The sequence below is a fragment of the Dermacentor albipictus genome, chromosome 4 (genome assembly GCF_038994185.2).
Source record: "Dermacentor albipictus isolate Rhodes 1998 colony chromosome 4, USDA_Dalb.pri_finalv2, whole genome shotgun sequence".
In the NCBI taxonomy this organism is placed as follows: Eukaryota; Metazoa; Arthropoda; class Arachnida; order Ixodida; family Ixodidae; genus Dermacentor; species Dermacentor albipictus.
In genome coordinates, this window is record NC_091824.1 from 89,173,563 (window position 1) to 89,199,266 (window position 25,704).

General features: G+C 42.5%; 1 protein-coding gene across 2 annotated transcripts in view; it reads right to left on the reverse strand.

The window, feature by feature from the left end:
- LOC135917677 (nonsense-mediated mRNA decay factor SMG9) overlaps positions 1–25,704 on the reverse strand; it is a 38,297-nt gene that overhangs the window by 10,271 nt on the left and 2,322 nt on the right. For both annotated transcript variants that reach the window (XR_010569375.2, XM_065451248.2), the window contains exons 3-10: positions 20,730–20,925; positions 18,620–18,711; positions 16,716–16,828; positions 14,041–14,149; positions 8,435–8,536; positions 7,820–7,905; positions 5,383–5,480; positions 2,650–2,757 (exon numbers count right to left, since the gene is read on the reverse strand). Coding sequence is in view for 1 of the 2 variants with exons in the window: in XM_065451248.2 (XP_065307320.1) it covers positions 2,650–2,757; positions 5,383–5,480; positions 7,820–7,905; positions 8,435–8,536; positions 14,041–14,149; positions 16,716–16,828; positions 18,620–18,711; positions 20,730–20,925 (904 nt within the window). In the remaining variant the exon portion in view is untranslated. The remainder of the gene's footprint in view (positions 1–2,649; positions 2,758–5,382; positions 5,481–7,819; positions 7,906–8,434; positions 8,537–14,040; positions 14,150–16,715; positions 16,829–18,619; positions 18,712–20,729; positions 20,926–25,704) is intronic.

Genomic DNA, 25,704 nt, shown 5'->3' on the forward strand with positions numbered 1-25,704 from the left:
GAGACCGGATGACCAGCTTTAACGAGATCACCAAACACTATAAATTGGGAAGGGCCCATTTCCCCCCGGCACACTCCTCGTTAAATAGACGGCAAGCGACGGCATGGCGCCTCTTACAAACAGATACATATCCGAACCCGGTGGCCTACCACCGCTACTACCCGGACCTTTACACGGATAGATGTAGATTCTGTGAAGAAAGGGCGGACCTACAGCACATGGTATGGGCTTGTCCTCGCACACCCATACAGAATAAAATAATTAAAACCAGAGAGCAGTGGGAGACCGCGTTGCTCAGCTGTGCACCGGAAGACCAACGCAAGGCAATCCAGCAGGCCGAAGATGCCGCCAGGGCCCAAGGGCTCGAGGCCGTCATTTAGGTAGAGGCCTAGGTCTCTAATCTGCTGTGCACAAATAAAGTTTATTCCTCCTCCTCCTCACATGTTAAACAAAGGTAATTTGCCGTGACCGAAGTCCAAACACGCTGTCACACCAGCAGTTCCACTATTTCTATGCCATAATGCAAAATTTCTCTAGATCTGAAAAAATTTCTCCATTTCCCTGAATGAGGCCCAAAATCTCTAGAGTTAAGAAAACTTCCCTACAGTTGGCAGCATTGCAACACACACAAGCAATGTGGTGACACACCAAAGCCTGCAAAACACCACAACTAGTAGTAAAACATCGAAAGAGGAGCCAGGCTCCTCTTATGTGCACCCAGGGGCACATAAGCAGTAACCCAAGTTGGCATGAACAATGTTCACTGAAGAGCAGCACATAACCAGTGGCAAATATCCAATGACCCAAGTTGGATCGATGGTCGGTTTTAAACCAAGTTTCCCTCAACACAGCAGCTCGATGCTCTACCCATTAGACTATGGACTACCCAGTGGCCATAGTTGACAGGAAAATGATTAGAAACAGCTGCTGGAAAGTGCATGAAGCCTCCTAAAAACGCTAATCACATTGAAACATTAAAGCTGTTTTCCCACCCTTCAGAATTATTAGGTGCCTGTTTTATGGCTGCCAGAAACCTTACCCTAGTTCTTTCAAACACTTCACTACACTAGGTGCAGTTACTTCGCAATTCCTAAACCTTTTCAAATGCTTCATCTGTACTGAGGCTCAGCACCTCTATACTTTCCATTAGATTTGGTGCATGTTTGTGGATGCCGTGCCTACCATTTTTAGGTACCTACCGTGCCTAACAGGTTCCGACAGCCTGGTAGGGCTGCAATGCTGGCTGTTCTTAACCTTTTAATGCCAGGATCCTTAAAGACGTGGCAGAAAAAAGTTTTTCACAACATTTAGGTTCGTTTAGCCCCCAACTTTGCTTTCTTCCCTTTATGGAGCTGTCATCTCTTACATCCTATGGTGAAAGGTGTCCACGAAGCCCCTTTCTACAGTAAAAGAACCTAGTGCTCAATCATTGCCAAAAAACAAGGCACATTCCAGGTACGTGGACATCTTGCTACAGCCTCTGGGTGACACACATGATGAATGTTAGGAATTCGCAACATTCCGAAGCCGATTAGGTAATGCAAGAAATTAAATGCATTCTCAAGCACAGTAACTTCCTGTCTAATCGCTAGGATATAAACAATACAAAGAAAATTTTGAAAGCATGCACCGACTCTTTACGTTCACAAAACCTGTAGAAAATAGTTGATGCTGCACGTGTGAGCAACCTATCGATTACAGCTCTGAATGGGAGGAAGGTGAAAGCGCTAGCCCAACCGTTGAAGTGCATGCATGGTTGAGTGCAGCCACATGCACTTTACCTCGGAGGTAATCTGTACTGCGTACAAAGGCTACATGAGCCGAGATAGCTTCTGGCTTCATGTGCGCTGTGTTCTTGCATGCCTAGTGTTGGAGGTTGCGTAATCTCAAGTTTAGAAGACACATTTAAGCTAAAGGCAGCACAAAGCATTTGCTCACCACTGATATGATGGCGCCAGTGTTCTGACAGCGAGTGTCTATGGCCATTGAGTGAGATCTGTTCACATTTGCCTGTGTGTGTGTGACACCATGCTTCTTAAGTTGTTAATTTAGTTCGTAAGCAAATGATTTCTACAATTTATACAGCTGTTAAAAGTATACTACAGTAACGTTACTCTGCACAGCTGTCTAATGAATTGTTATCACAATTGATGCTTTGCATTCTGGGTGAAAATGCATCTTTTTTCTGATCCCTGCAACTTTAAAACTGTAAAAATTGCTGACACACTTTTAATTTATTCATGAACAGCAATTATCAACTACTAAAGCCCCACTGGTTGCATGCAATAAAACTTCAGTAGAGCACAATTCTCAAGCACAACTCATTTTGCAATTTCTCATTTTGCTCTTTGACTACTCTCTTAAATGCTGATCCTTTTTATTAACACTAAATCTGTGAAAACTAACTCAGCACCTCTCTTAGTAATTTAGTGTTTCTTCTCATTTTCGTAAAACATGCCAAGTTCTGCACACGAACCACTGGAGGCTTGTAAAGACCGTACGATGAAACAAGTGCTACTGAAATAAACACTTCATTCTAGCAAGCCAACAAGCGTTCACATTGAGTAGCCTCCTCTTTATTATGTGCTGCAAGAAGAAGTTCCAAACTGAAGCTGATGTCGTACTTCGTGGAGTGTAAGGCAGTGGTACCTTTGTACTTGAGCTTTGACTTGGTAAAGATGGCATCCAATGTCTGGCTCATTGCAGCAACATTCTCGGGAGAAAAGTCACCGGGAGTGCACTTGTTCTGCACAAACACTGTGAAGAGCAAAAAAAGGCAGCGTGAGCGATCCCTTACAAAACTTTTTTAAACAAACAGAAATATTTCACAGAAAGCAAGCCAGAGTACCTCATGTGTGATGACCTGCTCAAAAAACACCAGTTACGCTGATATTAGAACATAGTTCCGTATTGGAGCCAGATATGTTTCGTAACATGCAGCTTAAAGGAAAAGGAAACAGGGAACATGGGAGCATGCTTGCACTTGGCATCTAAACATGCACACTAACACTGGCCTGCCAGTGTGCATTCAAGCCCCGATTCAAGCCCCGAGCAGCGGACGCATATGCACAAAAATGTTTGCTTGGAAACTTCTTAACTGCGACCAACCTTGTTTCCTTGGAATGAAACGTCTTTTAGTATTTCAAAATTTTTGCGTTTTTACTCATAGTATACTATTTTCATTCCGAAACAATTTATTGCAGCAGCTTTAGATGCTTAACATGAAAGCTCTTTATCCGCTACGATGTCAGCGGCTTTTGCCTGTTGCTTTTGTAATTGGTGGGAGTCACAGCCCTGCTTGCCAAACAGCTAGCGGGTTGACATCAAATTACGAGAATGTCAATAAGAAGCATCTGCACGATGGCGCAAATACTGCTATGGAGTTTTACCTTGTCCGTAAACGTATAACCGTTTACGCAATACCGGATCACCGGGCAGGTGTACAGCAGTAACAATGCTGGTAGCAACATTTCTTGTGATGCACCGTGTATACAGAGAACACATAAAGCTGCAATAGGCTTTCATATTCTACTTATTTGATGGTGTAAAGCATTTGTTAGCGACATATTCATTATTGTACAACTTTTTTTAAACGATTGTTGTTCTACGAGAAAACTTATGACGCCCGAAAACATTTCATGCAACGTAGTTCAAGAAATTCCTTTTCTTCCTTGCGAGCAACAATCACGTACACAAAATAGCCACATTAAGCACATGTCTCCAGGAAGCAGCGCCATCCACACTTTGGTTCACAACAGTCAAACTTACATCCACAAGATCTTTCAAATTGTTGATGTGTGAAAGCTACTAGACGCAAGGCACAAGCCAACCCTTGCATTCTTCAGAAAGCGCCACGCAAGAGAAACGTCAACAACAGCACTATAGCGGCATCAGAATTTGTGCGAAAGACACCGCATGCATTTGCGTACACAGCGCAGTACGCTGGCTACAAGTGTCATGGCACCGACACAACCAAAAACAACAACAAAATAAATCAAGAAAGTAAAAGGTTGGCTATACACAGACGTTCGTGCGCTTGTTTTTGTCGGGACAACATGAGCGCCACCACGTGACTCTTCTCCACCAATAGGGACACACAGACCCCATCACCTGCCCTCGCTGGAGGGCTCTGGCAGAAAGGTAAAAGAATGTTGCTGTGTATAGTTTTATTCAGGTGCCTTAGTCGCAGCAATGTCAGCATAAGAAGCAGAGTTCAGTTAATGTTTATAGTTTCACACGGTGATGTTGCAATAGCAGTATTTTGTATCTTAAGATACACAATACATTATTCCATGTATCTTAAGTACATGTCTTGCCAAATGTATCATGATACAGATACAAAATACCCAAAGAGGATTTAAGATACTGTCTAAGACAAACATATCTTTGATACCGCCCAGCACTGGCTGCAGGGAACGGCAGCATGTTTTGGTTATTGCTTGTTAAAAGTGTGCGCTACGCTCCCGATGGCACCACACGCTGTGAAACAGATAGGCGATGTTGCTTATCGCAATAGGATTGGTGGTGATAGCTGTGAATGTCACGGGTGACGATTCCGGATAAAATTTTGCTAGTATTGAAATGAGAAACTGAGAGCGCACTGGCGTTTTCACATGAGACAGGCAGGAGAGTGTTGCGGTGATGCTGCCATGGCGGGCAGCTATATACTGTTCTTGATCGCGAACACCTCGTGCACTTTCTTGTTTACACGTGATCTAGCAGCCGGAAAACGTATCACATGATCGCAGTTTGGCGACATACTGAATGTTGGTGCCGAAAAATCGTGCTTTTCGGGAACGTATAAACCAGTATAAAGATAAGCGTAACTCTATTGAGTCTTCTTTCTTTTGTGCTTGATTGCGAACATTGGTGCCGGGAAAATGTACATAACGGGAACATATCAACGAGGTTCTACTGTATTTATGAAGCAAGAAGTGTTCGCAGTCCCATTAGCAGTGCACTTGCAGGAATGTAGCGTGGTGCAGCTTTTAATATAGTAGCAAATGTGCCGGTTAATGGGAGTTCAATACATGCATAGTACAGCGCAATACTTTTGCATAAGATTTCCATGGGTATGTTACAACTGTTTGATGCAGACAATAATTCAAGATGTCTGAGATTTATATTTATCCTAGATTTGATGTTCACTGCTTGTCGCCATATTGCTTTTGATGCTCACTGGACAGCTGTACATATTTCATCATTCCAAATTGTGCAGTGTGTAAATATATCCGGGATCAACTTTATTCAACATTCTGTGCACATTCCGGCTTCCTCACCAAAGCATGCTGTTAACCAACGAAGCTCCACAGCAATCATGATATATCAGCCCCAGACACAAGTGCTCCATAAGACAGATTGCCCTGCAGCATCTTTACGCACCCAGGTGAGGAAAGCTTTCAGCGATGTCATCCCCATTGCTGCGGCTTTGGTCGTGCGACGAAGTCGTTGGCTTGAGCATTTCAGCTGTCAGCACAAATCTAGAGGATGACAAAGTAAGCATGGGATGTCACTAATGACAAGATATCGTCATCGTTATACAGTTGAACATGAATATAGCTAACCTCAATTTAAATGTACAAGATAAGAACTTTTATTTTGTTTAATGTCTTAATTTCCTTGAAAACCATGTTGTATTTTGCGTCCCCTCGTCCTCCTCAGCATCCACCCTGCCACTTAAAGGGGGATGGATAGCAGACCTAGGTATTCAGCTACACTTTCCTCTAACTTTGAAGATATTTAAGCACAGTAGTTGAAAGATTTTAGACTGTAATAAATGCTTTGGTAGTGTGCTAAATTTGGCACAAAAATAGTGAATATCTTGGAAAATGTGCTCAACTACTGAAAATGTAAATGAACTTCAGACATTATATATTTCTGAATGATTATACTACAAGTAAAGACATTTATACATTTATACATTAAAATCAAGAATAACAAAGCAAACGCTGCAGCGTGTGGCCCAAACTTGCATAGCAAGTAGGTGGGGTCACAGGGGAGGGGCATATTTGGCAGCACCTTTAAATACTTTCCGATGCGCATCTGAGTATGCCTCTAGATACAAACATTTCCCATGGATGCTGGTATATTTTGGCATTAAAATAAAAGAAGTTGCGTTTTTAGTTGACTTTGCTATCCATCCCCCCTTTAAGAAAACCTTGGCCACATGGCAGCTGAGATGGCTTACAGTAGGACTCTGGTTGCGGGGTGAATATTTTGCTCCACTATCTTCAGCACTGACTACCCCACAGGAGTATAGCAAAACTGTTGGAGAGTCGGTGCAAAGATGCCATGATGTTGGCCTCTAAGCCGTACATACTTTTGTACCATCTGCTAAAATCTCTCCATAACACAGAAAGCAACATCACGTGATACCGGCTGCGAGGTGTTCGACATCTTCAGTGGTTCAACCGCACTTGATTCTGAGCATTTGAATGTTTGAAACATTGCATGAGTAGGGTGTCCTGGCTGCAAAACAACTTAGCACGTACATTCCAGCCTGGTGTGTAGGACAGCTAAGGTTTTTAGCGAGCGAGCAACATGAAACTTTCATATTGGTTATTCAGCTTGCATGATATTTCATAAAAGTAGCTACACACACTTTTGCAGCAGTAACAGTACTATATTCACAACATTCGTTGCAGGGAGTGCGGCTTGCCACTTTCGCAAGAATTATCGCGAGGTGATGATTTATCACCTGTCTATTATAATATGTCGAACTACAACAGCTTATATTTTTGCCTCCTCAATTCATGCTTCTACCGTGTGCACAAGTGAAAGTCGCATGCTTCTCTGCGCAGGGAATTTTGACTGATGTCACATAAAGCGAGCACGCTACAAGCCATATGTGCATCGCTTGGTCGACTGTTACCTATTACTATATCATTTAGTTTTCAGTGATTTTATTAGCCAAGCATCTCACTGCTGCTCTCATTTTGGGATACATGTAAAAATGCACACCGGGCTTGGTCGAATACGTCCGGCACTGCGGCATCAAGCAATACACCAGGCTGTAAAAGTGGGCAACTAAGCACCCAACCAGCAAGCTACGTTGACTGTGGCAAAGGTGCGAACGCGAGTTACGTGACGTCACTTTCTAAGTCATGGTGATAGTTGCGCTGGTTTCTCCAATGGTGGCACTTGAGGCCGATAGCTGGCGTGAGAATATGGACCTATGTCTGTATACTGTGAAGCGGCTATCTGAAATTGCGGTTCTTTTCCTCTTTAAACATGTCGGACCAACTGGCCCAAAGTTCCCCCTCTTAATTCTAATAGAAGAGCGCATGATATTCAACAGTTTCCTGATAGAGGTCTTACCCAATGTTGCAGCACCTTAGGAGTGGTGTCCGTCAGAAAAAAAAGCCGAGGGTAGCCATACAAGCAATGATACGCTGAAAATAAGACTACCCACCTACGCTACTACCATTTGAACTTATGTCCCTTCCACAATGTGCACTTTCGAGACTGATGCAATAGCCACTGGCCTATCACAAAACATTCATGCTGGGCTCTCTGAGCAAGGCTCAAGCATCTTCCTCTATACTTTCGAGTCCACAACAGGTAAGAACGTAGCGGATGAGGACAACATTGTGCGCATCACAAAGATGTTGTTCTTCAAAACAGTTTTCTCTGCGTGAGCCTACTGCTGTCACAGCAAATAAGTTCAGTGCCAGGGGAATACTAGAACTCCGACAATCTTTTGTTACCGATTCCAAACCTAACAGACTTGCTGATATTACTGACTCCAAGAAACTAAAAGAATTTTGCATGCACCAAGGTGTCTGGCTGCAGGAAAGCAAGCAGGACAGTGTGAGCATACCTGAGGAAATTCGGATCAGCAAACCAGTCTTGCACAACAATGACTGTGTGGCAGACAGCCATCAGGAAAGAGGCCATCTGCAGAGACTGCACAATGTGCAATGACAAAATAATTTGGGAAATGAAGGGCTCATTTGATGAATTCAGTTACGGAAAAGGTTAGCAGCTACTCAGGCCAAGGAAAAGGGGAGAAAATGAGAAGCATTCTGACTGCAGGAAGATGCAAATACCACAGGCCTATGGTTTTACAAACCCAGACAACTCAAAACATATGTCGATTCAAGCAAATTCCAAATTCGGTTTTGCTTGCTATGTTTTTAGTGCATTCTGAACTTGCTTATTTAAACATGGCTTCTGTTTACCCTTTCGGAATTTACGACTTCCTGCAGTGAAAAATGGCTGACTAGAGGATGTTCGTAAGGCATGAATAGTAAAAATGTGCCAATGTTTAATATTCATGCTGCATTGTATGTGATAAGCGCCACTACAATAAGTGCCGCTATTAACGATAATAAGCGCCAATGATAAGCGCCACTACAAAATGGTGCCAGCAAATATTCTGAGAATAGGGTGCGAAAGACCTGCACAATGCATGGCTGAAACGACTCATCCTCACCTGCATGACATGAGCATTTTCTAGTGAATGAAAGTCCCCACCACCGGGAGTCTTCTTCTCAAACTGGATCATGTGGTCCATCACCGAGGCACTGATGACAGGCTGCAAGAAAGACATTGGGATTCCCACAGAAGTTTCAGCATGCAATTCAAGGACTTTTCAAGGATTTCAAGTGAATAACCAAGGGTAATTAAGTAATGTTCAATGAATAGGAGGTCCTCCTTGGCCTTACTTTGCGCCCACTAAGACGTTTGGCATGCTCCGTCAGCAAGGGTCATGCAAAAAGAAGCCGATCACTTCAGGAACAATCCTGATCGTGCCATTACCTGTCGAAATTTTTTGTGCTTTTTAGTTTGAATGCCTTCATGAGTTGGATACCCACTGTATAGATTATTCCTGAAAGCAGACTGTTTAATATATTCACTTGCTACTTGATCTTTTTCGTAAATATTCTTTTTTTTTCTCCCTCTTTTAGCATCTTCGCTGTGGAGCAACGTGCCACAAAGAATATTTTAAAGCGAAGCTTTCTTTGCCTCCTCCTTGGACTTTTCCACTGCTGCTGTCTTGCACGAGTCGAAGGAGGGGGGGGGGGGGGGGTGAGTGTGAATATGCATGGCAGGAGCATGGCACAGGGCTAGTAAGGTGACGTCATGAACTCATTTGAGGTCTACTAGATCTTTACAAGCAGTCACCATTATGCCCTTAGGAACTTCCAGACATTGCCGCAACACCCTCCAGAACGCTGTAATTATGCCTGAGCTCCCCACAAAAGCACTGCAGAAGCTGCAGTGCTTACCTTTGCATTAATGTGCAACAGTCCAGAAGGAATGCAGACAGAATAGTAGAAAGGAGGCAGGAAAAGGAGGCAGAGAACGGGCAGAGCTGATGAATTCACGAAACGAAAGAATAACAGCCTTGCCATTCTCCATTCATGACAGCTTGTATATATGGGAGTGCGGGAGAGGGGAAAGGCGACATCATAAAGCATGCATCATTTGGGGGTCCCTTCAATGAAGGAAAAGCTACCACTAGACATGGCAAAAGTTGCAGACAAACTGGGCACGTGTAAATGTATAGCATAGTACGATGAGCTAAGGCACGTTTCTGCTATTTCTGAAAAGTAAACACCCTGCAAATTTGTTTACCAGACTACCGACACTAAGCATGCAGTATCAAAGGCACATTAAAGCACTGCAGCATCAAGACAACACTACACAAGCAACTGTCTCGCAAATCAGCATTTCTGTGCCTGCCGCGGTAGTTTAGTGGCTATGGCATTGCTCAAGGTCACGGGTTAGATCTCAACAACCAGTGGTTGCATTTCGATGAGGGCAAATGAAAAAACACTCATGTAGTACTTAGATCTTGGTGCACATTAAAGAATCTCAGGTGGTCAAAATCATTCCATAGTTCCCCACTACAGCGTGCCTCACAATCAGATTGTAGATTTGTAGCCCCATGATTCAATTAAAGTTTAACATTTCTGGCACAATGTGAGGCAATGATAACGCTAACCATCTTGGAAGCTATGAACAATAGCATGCAAGAACGTCTCCAGCAACGTACACCAACGAGCAAAAGTGTACAGACCAGAGATCGCCCCATCAAACTAATTTTCTCATCCGTCTGTGAATGCAACTTGAAATTAGAGACTGCACTCCAAACTTGGCATTAACAATTTTCAATACACTTGTTACTTTCCATTTATGCATGTTAATTACGAAGAAACTATTTTCGACGACCCTGTGATCCGTATACTTTTGCTCGAGGGTGTACCTGTCTCACTGTGTGTTCTGTATACTATGGAGAGAAACAGCAGTGGTGCACGCAAGGTAACGTTTAACATCACCTCACCACTCTTGTATTGCACTAAACGCTACAGAACCTAAACATTCGCCATCAACATATCCACTAATTATTGTTAATCAACGCAAACAGCAAAGAAAGCTTCACTAACGTTGATTCCCACAGTGCGTGGGATCTGCATAGTTTTTTTCTTCTATTTTTTGGTGTGGATGTTTGTCTTTTTTATCTTTTTTAGAAGTTTCTGACCACACTGAAATTTGTACCAATTAGAATAATCGTCTGGTTTTAAGTCCACTCTCTGTGTGTGGGTGTGTGTATGCATGCGTTTGTGCGTGTGTGCATCTATTTTGTGCTGCATCTTTGTGCATGATGTTCTTAGATGACTACCAAATATGGGTTAACTTACTTTATTTCTAGTGCACAAATTTTATCATAAGCTGGTTATATTAGGGTCACAGCAGTAAAACCTCGTTAATTCAGCCCTCGTTAATTCGGAAAATCAGATACCCACTGCGGCTGCTTAGTGGCCATGGTATTGGGCTGCTAAGAACGGGGTCGCGGGATTGTATTCCGGCTCCAGCAGCCGCATTTCGACAGGGGTGAAATGCAAAAACACCTGTGCACTTAGATTTAGGTGCACGTTAAAGAACCTTAGGTGGTCCAAATTATTTCTCATAGTCCCCACTATGGCATGCCTCATAATCAGATCGTGGATTTGGCACATAAAACCCTATAATTTAATTTTATTTCATTCGGACGTATTTGGCCGCACATCGGTTAATTCGGACAACTCTCAGAGTTCGGCGAGCACCGCGAAAGAGCAAAAACGGCATTAGCATCCACAGAAACGAAGCGGTGGAGTTCGCATCACCATGGTCATCAGTGTAAATCCTACGTGAATGACAGCAACAACAGAACACTTTGTGCCTATTTGTGGCTTTAAAGCCTTTATTCTTGCGTTTACTGATGTGCATAGCACCGTGTTGGCATCGTGCCTTCATGACCGTGCAGTCACCATCCATGATTGTGTCGATATCAGCCGCGGCTTCGTCCACAGCGGTTGCAGGAAACAGTAGTTTCTGACTCTGTACACGCATGGACCGAGTGCCTCTATAACTGCGCAGTCGCCATCCATGATCGCGTCAATAGAGGCTGCCGTTTTGTCCACAGTGACTGCATAGTTTCGTTTTACTTAGCGCAAAGCTGTCAAGGATGAAGCACACTGTCTGCATTGCCATGGGCAGCGACCTGGCGACACTGGCGAAAAAATAATTGGCACGTGCGCATGGTAGTGAAAAGCGTGTCTCAGATGAAGGCGCGTGCCGCAACTGCACTGCGAAGGAAGTCAGGAGACCTTTGCCATTGTGAGCGCTAATCAGTCACGAGATGACGACAACTGCAGCTTCCGCTCTGCTTTTATACAAAATAGAAAGAGGATTTGCTAATCCATTCAGTAGATGAGTGCACGTTGACGTAGTAAGCATTTGCTCATTGTCTTTTTTTATTTGACAGTCTTCATAATTCGACATTCGGTTCATTTGAACATTCCTTTCGGACCCGCACAATCCGAATTAGCAAGGTTTTACTGCACTATTTTCCTACTTACACAAAGCAAGTGGGAAGATACTGTCACTTGCATTGAGGCCCAAGGTAATGTCAAGATTTTATGCACACAAGATGCAGTTTTACAATCTGTGAAAAGGCCACTATATACAAGCACCAGATTTTAATATTATTACTTAATTTCACAATCCATGAATGAAGAACATAAATAACTATACTGGAGAGAGACCGTGCTGCAACAGGTTACAACAGGGCCTTCAAACATTGTGAGGCGACAAGCATTAGCACTACCTATGCTTGTTGGCCACATCTTATTCATTAGCATGTCTGCTGCGCATGTATGCCTTGGAACCCCTCAAATATGCTCAGCAAATCGAAGTACAAGATAACTGTGCCCCAAATGGTTTCTGCTTGTATGTGATTGCTGTGATGGGAAAGTTAACTTGAGAATGTTCAGAGTGTCCAAGCATACCCGGAATCAAACCTCAGGATTGCTATATATAGTCGAACCACTTTATAACCATTTCAATACATAGTTCTATGAAAAGTGGTCTTCCTATTAGTAGTTCATTATATGTGGACTTACCCTTACGCTCAAAAGTAAAAGATGCTGAAGCTGGTGTCTGCAGTTAACAGTTCAGCAGCACTCTAGTCCAGAAATTGAATTTTCAGTATCTCCATTTTTGTTCCAGGCATTTTCCTAGACCGAGCTCCGAATTTCCATTACAAACTCCGATCTACAATGTGCAGTTCATCCAAAGAATGAAATTCGGCAATCAAAGCTTTTTCAATATGACCCCCGATATCTATCACCTATCATTTCAAAATGAGCGCAGCTGGCACCATTTTTTTCTTCCTTCGAAAACCTGTGATATATTTTACTGTCAGCCAGACACGAATGAATTTTGGATACAAGAGTAAAGCATTGCAGTTGGCTGGAAGCGGAAACTACTGTGACATGCTGCCATTTTGCAGAGTTCTCACCGTTATGGCTGCACGTCAGCCATACAAGCTTGAGCACAGAAACAACATAAAGTAATGCATTCTATGTTGCCTCAGCCAAAGAATTTGGAGTATAGAAGGTAGAACATCACTGCAAACCGTTATCAGCAAATTGCAACTATATAAGAGAAGCATCAGCAAACCATGCTGATACCGATCTACTGATAACGAGGTAGTAACCACCAACTCTTTGCAACTTTGCCTAAGAGTGGCCCATCGTGCCACTATCACAACGACTCACACTGCATGGTCATCGATAGCAACGAAAGCACTGCTTGAGCGGCCATTGCTCCAAATCATCCAAATAGGCGTAATGCAAAGTAGTGCCAAAGGGAGAACAGTGATAAAATGAGAGGGCCACCACTGTGACCTCTAAGATCGCACTAGTGTACAAACCAGTGAAATCCTGGAGTCCACAGCAACATTCCTCGTGGCTTCAGAAATCTGTGCACGCCAACCGCTCACTCATCTTGTAGGTTGTATGTTCATCGGAGTTGCAGTGAAGCGGTGTGCAGGCTGCCTTGCGTCTAGTTCAGTTGCCCTTTTATGTTTCAGAACTTCACGTGCATCTTCTTTTTACCACAGCTGGGTTTGAAGTGCTCTTTGTAACAGTATAACGCTTTAAATAATGCTCATTATATCTAGATGAAGTTTCAATAGGCAGGTTGGGAAAATCGTCAAATTCACTGCAGGCCTACTCACTGAAGGCATGCTCACAGCCAGCAAGTACAACCCGCCAGTTGCCAGGCCAAAATGTCTCGGAATCTGTGCTCTTCGCACCTTCCACCCCAATGAATATATCTGCTTTTCATTTGTGGTATTTTCAACTCTCCTCACGCATTTTAATGAGAAGTCTGTTGCCATCACCTTGCATACTACAGAGGCAGTGTTCGCTCTGGCAGCACAATTCCTGCCAAAAGAGAGAGAACCGGGCGTGGTTGTGAAAGTGCGCAGGCACTACTATTGTCAAGCAAAATAAGTGTTTCTCTGTCTTCCTTTGAAGCTTCAGTGATTGGTTCAGCGGCTCTGTGGCCCTGGCTACAGAGCTGAAAAAACCAGCTGCAAAGGAATGACCCAAAATAGTCCGTTTACCCAAATCAACCGCTGGCAACCAAGTTGGTGTTGCAACATCTGTAGCTTGTTGGTGTGAATGCATTATCGAAGTTGCACCAAGTATCAGTTCAAGATATTTTGCAAGCCTATTCTGACTAGTTGCACAAAATTGAGCAACTAACCTGAGTATCAAGCAGGATCATCCTCTCTGGTGTGGCATAAATGTCCACACCTGTTGTGCAGTGTTGGCCAAGTTCCCGCAATTCTCGGCTCTGCGGACGAAACAGCTGCCTGCAGAGACAGGTGAACAGAATTCCAAAAATCGAACAGGTTATGCAGTTAGACATTCAGTCACCAGTGCTTATACGACATCTGGTATTTCTAGCCTAACTACTGAATGTCTTAACAGCCACATTGCATTTTTTAAAGTAAGAGGAAGTAGGTTAATGACAGTAGGGGTCATGAAATATGAGAGTAGTGACAATGGAAGTAAAGGCCGAACAACTGCATGGTCACAGGGCTCATAAAGCCAGTAACTAGGGGTGTGCGAATATTCAAAAAGTTCGAATATTATCAAATATTATATTTTTAATATTCGTATTCAATACAAAAAATAGATGTTCGGTTGGATCCGAATATTCGAATCAAATCGAATATATTTCTGGCTGTGTGGAAGCAAACACGGTTCTTGCCATTTGTTTCTATCTAATCCAAGAATATTGGGGCAATCTTGTGCTGTATTTTGTGACCGTTTCATGCTGCTAGCGAAATTTCACCTGTAAAGCACACTTAGCCACTAAGCGTCTAATGTTTGCGGGAAAGCCAGTTTCTCAGTAGCAAGGGACATGGGTTGGCGTGAAGAGTGCAGTTTCTTTCATTTTCTTTTTTTTTTCTGAACGCTTCTTGCGAGAAGGTATATTACCGGAAGGATCGGAAAGGCAGCACTACAGGACTTGAAAAACACCCAGACAGAAGAAGCGAACATCCTCTGGACACCGGGACACATATCTCTCACGGGGAACGAGGCGGCGCAGGCCGCGGCTGATGATCATGCACCCCGAGCCATCTCCGACACGCAGAGAACACGGACCGACGGCTGTCACGAAGAGGCGGAACGCATACCCAAGAAGTACTTTGAAATCCTGACACACTACAGGAAGCAGAGGAGTCACTATCCGTCCGCACATAAGAGGATGAGTAGGTAACAAGCGGTGTCCTGGAAAAGACTCCAGGCTGGAACATACCCGCATGGAACACTGCTGCACGCCATGTATCTGGGGACCTATGGGTGGGACTGCAAGTTCTGCCCTCCGGACATGCCCGACATCCCATGCCACATGGTGCTGGGGTGCAGGAATAACCCAGACATACCATCGGAATCACCACCACCAGGCGATAACGCCCAGAAAGAAGCAGAACCAGAGGAAGAATTGGAAGATCAGCGGGAGGCTTTGCTGGTGACGCAAAACCCTGAAGACCAGCTACAGTTGGTGAACAGGGCTCGGGCAGCAGCAGTGAGCCATGGCTACCTGGACTGAGGAGGCCACCCACCTTTGGGCTCAAGTTAAGGAAGCCTGGTCAAATAATAAAGTTTATACTCTTTCTCTCTCTTTCCTTTTTTTGTAATGCCACCCCCAATTTTGAGCTTACTGCTTGAAAGCAAGTGCGATGAGTGACAACTGGCACAGGGTCAAATGTCTTCAAGTTTACGGGCATCTGATGCGGTATAATAAGGCACAGGCTGGTGAGGAAAGCTAGAGAGAATCACTAAATTTTTAAATTAATATGAGCCAAATACACAATGTTTTAGTATAACGGCCTAATAGCCTACTTTTTTAATATTGACAATGTAACTGCAATGTTCCAACATAACAAATTAACCCAACTTGCTTTAAATGCATGTGCATATCGTTATACAATATTCGAGGCTAAGTATTCATAATCTATTTGTATTCACAATTTTTATATTCACACACCCCTACCAGTAACAGCAACAACAATTATATAAGACTAAGAAAATGACAAAGAATCTACTGAAATCATTGCGCGATTCCCTGCCATTCAGTTTCCAAACTCCTATTGCTATAAGTGCCGTGCAGGTGCTGGTCGTAACTGTAACCACTAATCGCAGCGCCTACCAGACTGTAAAGTCGTTCCTTGGTATCTGTTCACAAATTACATCAGAAGGCCAAACACCAGCTATTTCTTGATGCCTTTTCATGCAGCTTCATTTTAGTCAGTGCCCTCAACCATACACATTGAACCTGGTGAATTTTTTTATTATCTTTTAAAATACATTTAGAGCTTCTTGGCTGACAACCGAACTGTACTGAACTGGCCTGCACCATGTTTGTGCCTCTTCTATATCACCATCCTTCACCATACCTCTATATTCTTTTTTCATCCTCCCCCGCTGAGGCCAGAGCAGGGCAAGAGTGTGCGTGCTCAAAATGACCTCTGTGCCCTCCCCTCGTTCTGATCAACAAAGTAAAAGCATAGTTAAAATATAACACACCAAAGAGATAAATGGCGGGCTGTCAAAGTACAAGAATGGGTGCAAAAGTAAGGAAAATGTAGTTGAAGGCAACAGAGGATCAGATTGAGTGATGCCATTATGAAATATGCAGGTAGAGGATTGGTTCAATCGATGAAGGACCGAGGCAATTGGGGACCTTCGGGAAAGGTCTTTGCCCTGCAGACAGCAACTGACAGAGAATGATGATGTTGAATGCGGTTTCATTATGGCTGTCCTACAAAGTGCCACCTCTTACCATTGCGAAACAATGCATTCAGTATCCCATTTCCAATAGCTAGAGAAACATAGCGACGACAAACAGTGTGTAGCAATAGTACCCACCTCATGCCTGCTTGACCATACTGCCCGGCGAGTATTGACATAACAGTTGACTTCCCAGCGCCTTGCATGCCAACGATTCCGACCACATAGAAGTCTGGCTGGTCCACAAGGTACTGGGCAGAGAGGAAAGGAAGAAAGAAAGGTCACAATATACAGCTTTCCCGTCACGTTTACAATCCATAATTTTCCTTTCAAACACAAGATAATATTGTACCAAATCCCCTTGGTTCTTTAAATTTATGTTTAGCATCAAAAATTAAACACGAAAAGCCTAGCATCTCAGGGTTCTCTAGAAAGGAACAGTAAATGTGTGTACGGATCATGAAGCTTGGCAAGGAGACAGCTGTCTGACTTGTATATACTAGGAAATTACTGCAATATTAGTGAATCTACTGGATTTGCATGCATGCAATGCAACATTTCTAAGTTAAACAGCCAGCTTGAGAAAGCTCATAGTGATACTGCTTGGATTACAGTACTAGGACTATTTATTTATTTATTTATTTATTTATTTAATTATTTATTTACATATACTGCAGCCCAATACAGGGCTATAGCAGGAGTGGGAACATCATACATTGCTATACATTACACATTAAAAACACACATATATAAAAAGAAGAATGATCAAAAAGAAGCCCGTTACATGTTAGTGAAGTGCTTACCAGTAGTAGCTATAAAATCTTTTAGTGATAGTGAACGAATGTTACCAGGTAGAGAATTTCAAAGCTCTATTATACACAGAAAAAAACTGTACTTGAATGTGTTACTACGGGCATAAATAGGTGCTATGTTCAAGGCGTGGAAGCTACAGGTACAACTTGCCATAGTAAATGTGATATAGTTACAACCAGAAAGACCACAGGCGGAGTTACTAATTGCATATAAAATTTTTAAGGCTTTAATGTGATAACATGAAAGTAATGGCTTAATTGTTGAAAGATTGTTCAGCCTGTGTTGGTGAGAAACTGTGGCTGTAATATTGGCAAATGAAATGGATAGATTTTCATTGAATGTTATTGAGCGAGCTTATATTACATCATTACGTTATTGAGCTCCCCTACATTGTTTGTAGGGGAACCAAATGACAGGTGCATATTCTAGAACAGGGCGAATCAACATTTCATATAATAGCAGTTTAGTATCGCGGGGGGTCTTAGCTAATTTGTGGCGTAAATAATCAATTTTCTTAGGGCTTTCCCATTTACACATTCAATATGTTTAGACCATGAAAGATGTTTTGTTAGAATGACACCCCAGTATTTATATTCAGACACCTCCTCTTATAGGTGGCTAAGCTTTGCAGAAAAGTCATCCTATCAATATCCTAGGGGAAATACAGGTATTCGAGCACAAACCAAGGCATATATCTGCTGTGATGCAAGAAAGCAGTGGAAGGTAAAAGCAGCGAGGCTGCAGAGTAGTCCGATGATGCCATACAAAACTGCATCAATGTATGCCGACGTGACCTTATATGTACAAACGCAGTGACCCCAGCTTCAAGATTGGGTAACATCAAGAAGGATCCTATCACCTGATCTCAAGTTCATGTCAATACAAGAACGTAGCATGATACACTCATTAGGTTGGGCCCTCTGAGGTCACAAGTTATTTCTGCATGCATTGATTGCTACACACAATGAGTTGAGTAGAAAAAAAAATTAAGCCACTGATTGGGGCCTTCACGGATCTTTTGTTAGATCTTGTTTCTAGACTATGTAAGAGTGTCTGCTTCCTGTCTGCTGTCCTGTCTGCAAGCTAATATGCATACAAGGCACCACTGCAATAAAATTTTTTTTAAATCAGCAAAAGCCATAGTCACCAGAGGCACAAGTTATCAAGAAGAATGGTACGACTAACGAGGTGACACGGAACAAAGCCCAGCTGTGAAAACGCAGGCATACCTCAAGTGCATTATCGCACCACTGTAAGGAATCATCAATAAACTTGACGGGGGCAGCCATGTCAGGAGGTGCTGCTAGTCGGTCACTCAAGCCTGCAGCCAAGAGCCAAGACAAGTTCACAAGCTTTTAATCCATTATGTCAGCTAGCCATTTCCCACAGTGAAGTAAAGCTCCTCCTTTGAAGATGAATACAAAGAGAGTGTGGAAATCTGTCTAATCAAAGTTAAGCTCAAATGGTGTGCATTTAATCAATGGGAAATTGAACTAAGGACAATGAACTGTTCAGTTTGCAGGAGACAGTATTTGAAAATCAAATTATATAGAAATAAAATTTTCAGCACCTAACTCAAATGTGTTGAATCAGAATATTCGGCCAGTTTTCTTCAATATTTTCATAATGCAAGATTGTTTGCACATGCTAAGTGCATACTCAAAAGCCACAGTTACTCCTGCAGCATAAATGACCTTCTGCCCAAAACAAAACAAGAGAGCACTGCTGTTGCCATTAGACATCGTAACACTGACTTCAGACGCTGCTTAGGATAAGCTAAACTAGTGCATGTGATAAATCGTGAAATCCATGACCTTTTTGTTATAAGCAATGTTTACATGATAACGATGAAGTGGCACCATAAGCATGCAAGCACATGCCCCACCCACAACAAAGATGATGCCTCGCTGCCCGTGCGTCTGTAGCACAGGAAAAGAATAAATCAAGAAGTGCCACAGAGGGTACACAGCAAATTCACAAATAATGCATGGCTCAATCAGCCTACAGAAGAAGAGACCCCGTTGGCAGAGACAGACGGAACTGAGAAGAGGAGCAAGGAAGACGTGTTGAACAGGTCGGACGAACACGGCCGGGAAGCCAACTGCCAGAGAGACCTGGTCGAGTGCCAATGCCCGAGGGGACTTCAAGACAACACGCTACACACTCCCGTTGCCCAGCAGATGCACAAGAGCCTGCAAGAGCCTGCCTGCCATCTCTCCTTGAACACTTCTTTGAGCGACGCACCACGCCAGCTTTTTTGGACACCAGCCAAACTGTGAGTGCGCTATGTTACTCAGAACACTCTGTAGGGATGCTTTGATGTAGTTCTCGCTTGCCCCCAAGCCCTGTGCTCTTGCATTTGCAATTTTTATGTTTTAATGTATGTTTGTGTGCCGTGCTTGTTGCCACTGCTTTCTTGCTGGCCTCGGAGGTGTCTCTGACTGCCACTATTAAGCCTAGTCCCCGAACCAAATGTTCGCAAGCTTTCTTTTTATTCTACATTGGAGCAGAACCCCCGTATAACGTCAAAAATATTTAACACATTCATGTTTAATATGTTGAAGTTCATCTTTACCTTGCATGTAGTCTTTAGATACAACTCAACAACAACTGTGTGCCAACAATGAGAAATGAAATGTAGAAACACAGGTAAGGCTAATAATGAACTCGTCTTCATGCATAATACAGCTTTACGATAATGCAAAGCAAATCCATATGAACATTTTCCCCTTCAGGTGCTTGACAGCAGTGTAGATTTCACTTTCAGTTGCGGCCTCATGAAAATGCCTTTTAGAATGTCAAGAAGCTACACCTTAAGTTGAGTTTAATTTGTGCCCTCTCTCTGTCTTCAAAAGCATTTAGGTATTTAATGAGGATTAAACATGTGAGTTTACAGTAAATTAGGTAAATAAAGGACGCCTGCAGTGAACTAATACACACGGCCATGTAATTATGGTTTTGAAATGCCTGGACTGTTTGGGTCACCCAACTTCCTTGTAAACACTTCAGGGAGTCCTGTAATAAAATGAGAACTCAATGCCCTTAGCCTAAGATGCTGCAAACATGAACCACACTCCCTTTCAGTAAGGATGTCATACCCTGATCCATAATAATAATTAGTTACCTTTTACTTCCTAAAGTAATATAATTGAGCACACCATATTATTCTGACAATCAGAGGTCTCTTAACATATAATGGCACCTCAATACACAAGCCTTTCTGCCCTCGTCATAATGTGCCACAACAATCAAACTTCAAAACTGAGTTCGTGTTCAGCAACAGAATGCTATTACTACTGATCTCATTGTCATAGGTCTCCCAAACCTTAATCCACTCACTCTCTGGGGGCGGCTGCTTGACAGAGGTGTTGGTGCTCACAGAAGCAGATGGTTGAGCATCATCTTTGGGTGTGCTTGACGAAGATGCTGGAGATTCAGCCCTTGATGATGCCTTGCTAAGCAGCACGGTAGGCTTTGAACTTTCTCCAGAAGCTGCATCTCCACCAGCCTGTGACTGAGTCTGGGAGGAAGAGCCCTGGGCAGATGAACAAAGCAATATTTTCTTCCTTATTCACATTTTTTTTTTCTTTTTGCTTCTAGCCACTCTATAATGTTACTGGCCACTGGCTATTTGGGTAATACAGTCTAATCTTCTCATAACAAAGCCACAATACCTTTGTAGTACCCTCTGTTGGTTGATTTAGGAGGCATTTGCCTCCTTGGCTACCATTGGAGAGCGCCGTATCTTCATTATATCGAAACATTCGTTATAAGCATAACTTTGTTACATACTGATATCGGTGATAAATGTTTTAGATTTACTTCATAATAGCTAATCATTTGTTATACCAGTGTTTGTTATACAAAAGTTCAATTGTAATCGAGTTCATCTGCTGTAACCATTTGCGGTGACAGTAACAGGAATAGGCTAGTACACATCAACCCTCAGAGGCGGCACAATGGCACCTTCTGTAGCAGCTATGAGAGTCAGAAGGCACAATTACATTATTATGGATGGCACCACAGGAATCGCTGCAATAGGTATTGAAAGGGGCAAAAATGTGTATGCGACATCCAAAGATAAATGTTGCAAAAGGGTTACACATGGATCTGGCACTTGGCAGGCAATAAACTGCACAGACAGACAATCATACTCTTCAGCACGCAGCAGCGGTCAACATGTAGAGAAGCGAGTTTTCATTCCATAGCAACTTCGATCACACACATGCATAACGAGGCCAAAACAAGCTGATGTGGTGATGAATGAATGCAGCCCCTTGAAGATCATCACTTGTGATGTTTCATTCCCATTTGAGTAAAATCCTTGTTTTTTTTTAAGATGAAGTGTCATATTCACATCATAAAGCTGAGTCTATAGGAAAGTCGGTGAAAAAATCTTGCACTGCCTTCAACTGGGGTTGCCAACAAGAGCAATGTTATAAATAACATATTGCACATATTAGCATACACCCAGATAAGAGGTGTATAAATGTCACACCTGCCTTTCGCTCAATGTACATTTGACATAATGGCATGCGAGTGCAGTGACTACCTCAACTGACAAGTAAGTGATATTTCTTTGTTATCCTGGTGCAGCACTTTCGTAGTAGCACAGACACACACAAAGGAATTCACAAGTCAAAAACCACTGCCTCCAAACAGTTACTGCATATGAAATAGTGCAAGAAGAGTCAGTTTCTGTCAACTTTGCTTTAGCAATATACTGCAGAAAATAACACATTGTGTCAGACCAGTGACGCAGAACCGCCAGCACACTTAACTGAGAGACCTACAGAATTGTATGCACAGTGATCAAAGTATTATACTCTAGTGCAGAGAGAAAAACTGCGCTATATACGTGATCTGCGCTGTTCTGCTCAAACAAATGTTATATGTGACAAATACTATTCTACAATTACCGCTATTAATCAGCAAGAACCCTGTATGTGGTCCATTATTTCACAATGCTAGATACTTTCAGACTTCCCCAATGCATGAAAAGCAAGGCGCCAAATACAAGTGCCATAGCATATCTACATGTAAAAAAATACCTAATCCTATCACTTACCAATCAACTATTTTACAGAAAATAGGTGAACGTCACAATTTACAATGTGAGTACTGACACAGATAAGGTGCCAAGGAACATTTGTAGGCATGGTTAATTCATACTATACGTCACCAAAGATCAAACATAAGCAAGGGCAGAGCTTGCAATTCTTGTGAGTATCGGTGCTTTCAGGCAGTCCAGCAAAAGAAACAATGCTTCTATTACATCATAGCATTCTTTATACTGTTATGTGCTGTGCAAAGCAGACAGTGCAAAGGCAAGAACATAGGAAAGCCGATTGAAAGCAAAGAGTGCGTGCGTGCATCAAAGAGAGTAATAACAGGCCCACTGACAAGACTGGGATTATCTCCCACGAGATGCATGTAAAAGAAAAATTATGGGGTTTTACGTACCAAAACCACTTTCTGATTATGAGGCACGCTGTAGTGGAGGACTCCGGAAATTTCGACCACCAGGGGTTCTTTAACGTGCACCTAAATCTAAGTACACGGGTGTTTTCGCATTTCGCCCCCATTGAAATGCGGCCGCCGTGGCCGGGATTCGATCCCGCGACCTCGTGCCCAGCAGCCTAACACCACAGCCACTGAGCAACCACGGCGGGTGCATTTAAAACAGTAGCAAGGTACATACACACAGAGAACAACATTGTTCAACTGCTTGGCCGCTATGGTTGTTCTTTTGCCAACCTACACCGCGTTGAAGGAAGATGTTTATAGGTTATAACTTTATTTCCGGCAGTTCTAACAGACACTCGAGCAAAGTGGGCTATGCCCATTGACTGAATAAGTTAACAGGTGAATAAAGGTTATAAAATAACTGGTGATCAAAGGTTAACAGACCTTAAGAGCAAGGAACAAACTCCATTAATGAACAGGCTCAATGGGCAGCTGTGTGCACGCTCTGCTCACATTGTATGTTCTCTAAACATTTACTTATTACAGCACTTATAGCAACTAGAACATTTATTCTCATTATGTGCTTGACTGTCCCCTGTTATATGGCTCTTCTCTTCCACCTACCTATGGACAGTTATGTGGTTGGACTAAATCAATGAGTGTACCTTCATGCTAAAGCTACAACAGCTCTCAGCAATTAGAGGGACGTTAAAGCAGCCCAATAAACCAATGTAGACCGACAAAAACGTTCTCTGAAAACTCTGCTGTCATCGATTTCATGATAATAGGTTGATTATTAGAACAGAAAATGAAGATCATAGTGTCATTTTTTGTATTTCACGCCGGAACCAGGATGTCAGTGTGACGTCACAGATTTCAGAGTATTTTTTCATGTTTGGGCCATGCTCAGTAAAAATTCACGAAACTTGCCATATTCAGTCTTTGGCTCCTTTGGGAAACAATGTAGTTGAGTCTACCTTTACTGCTAAAGAATTAACTGGGAGCTAGCAGAAGCTGTCAAAATCAATGACGGCCCATTGAGCTGGTGCAGGAACTTCAAGGTGGCGTCTTCTATATGTTTATTTTTTTATGGTATACCAAGCACTTTCTCGCATTAAGAGTGGTGGTTTTGGTATTGCAGAAGGGTAATTTACTCATACAGAAGAAATTCTTTTTCTCTTTAGTGTCCCTTTAAAAGGTGGGTGCTGCATGCTGCACATTGCTACCTAAACGAACCTATACCTAACTCTATGCACAACAGTACATTCATTCCAAAAACACAAATTGTAAAGCCCACTTCCCTTGCTACCAATTTCCTGGAATTCCAGCCATAGTGGAAGTAAAGGACAGTTCCTTGTGACAACTTCTGTGATTACAACACTGTTCGGACTTGCGGAAAGGCTTTAAAGTGATGCTTTGACTCTTCGCCAGGGTTTGGCATTCAGCGTCATTTCCTTGTCGAATATATGTGTGAATATACATATATTTAGGTGTTACAGAACGTCAAAAAATCGCCTGTGGCTGATAGCATAATTTGTGTCCTTGGGCTGGATTATTCAAAGAGGCGGGCATTACTTGCATGAGAAAATGAAACATATATTCAACTAATTAAAAAAACACTCATTATCTTCCTCATTAATTACTTTATGGTTCATATTGTAATTTACAGATTGTAGTCATTGAGTTGGCAAGACATACGCATTTAGAATGAATCTTCAAGATGACACCAGTTTCGAGATGTTCATTGCCAAAGTGTGTGACAAATTAAATGGGCATTCCAGTTATGCTTGTACTTCAATGCATAAAATAATGTTTTGTTAAGAAAGTAAGTGGAACAATGGTACATTTTTATCCCTAGTTTGATGACACATATACAGAAACCCATGCCATTCTCAATATTCTTTCCAAGTGGATATGCCTTGCAAACTTCTTGGCTACAATTCGTAAATTGCAATATGTACCATAAAGTCATTAAATAGGAATCGGTGATGTTTTGTCAATTAGCTGATAATGTGTTTCGATTTCTTGCGCAACGTATGTCTGCCTCTTTGAATAATCCATTTCAAGGACTAGAATTATGCCATCTGTCAGAGGTGATCTTTAAGATTTCCGTAAAACTTAAATATGATCCAATCATATAAACAACTTTGGCACTGGAGCAGTCTTGGATTGGCCCTTCTTGGCCAATCCTTCATGAGTGCATGCCCTGACACTCGTGAACATGAAAAGAAATCGGCATCGAAAAAGGCATAGCTACAAGAAAGCTACCCCCGATCTTTGTGTGTGTTTTAGGCGAATAAAGCTTGTTCTGCCTTCTCCTCCTCCTCAGAATGGATGTGCCACTGTACCACATCGTATAGGAGGCCTTAACCGTATTTGTATATGATTCTTATTTATCTGTGCACACACCTCTCAACATTTTTCACTCAACAAGCATCGTAGATTGCCTCTGTCCTCATGACACAGGCAGCTAACAACTACGAGGCTGTGCTCGTATGCTACTGCTGCTACCTCGATAACATAACAAGCTCGACATTATTTAGATTCCAATATTGCATTGGATCTGCATGTCACAGTGGCCCAGCGATGACCAGGCACAAGGTAGCTTGCAATGTATGGGGTTCATGGTCATGTTTCAGCAAAAGTTCATGCTTACAAGAAGAAAGATTGGCGACTGCCACAGCTGACGCTCAAACATGAAGCATTAGTTCAAAAGAATCCTTTCTTCATTGCGGTCTTGCACAAGTCATTGCAGCAGTTTGCATTGCTGTATCGAAGTGCACAAAATAGACTCATCACCTCAATGAAGGACAACAACAAGAGAATAAAGCAACAGGAATGAACTGCA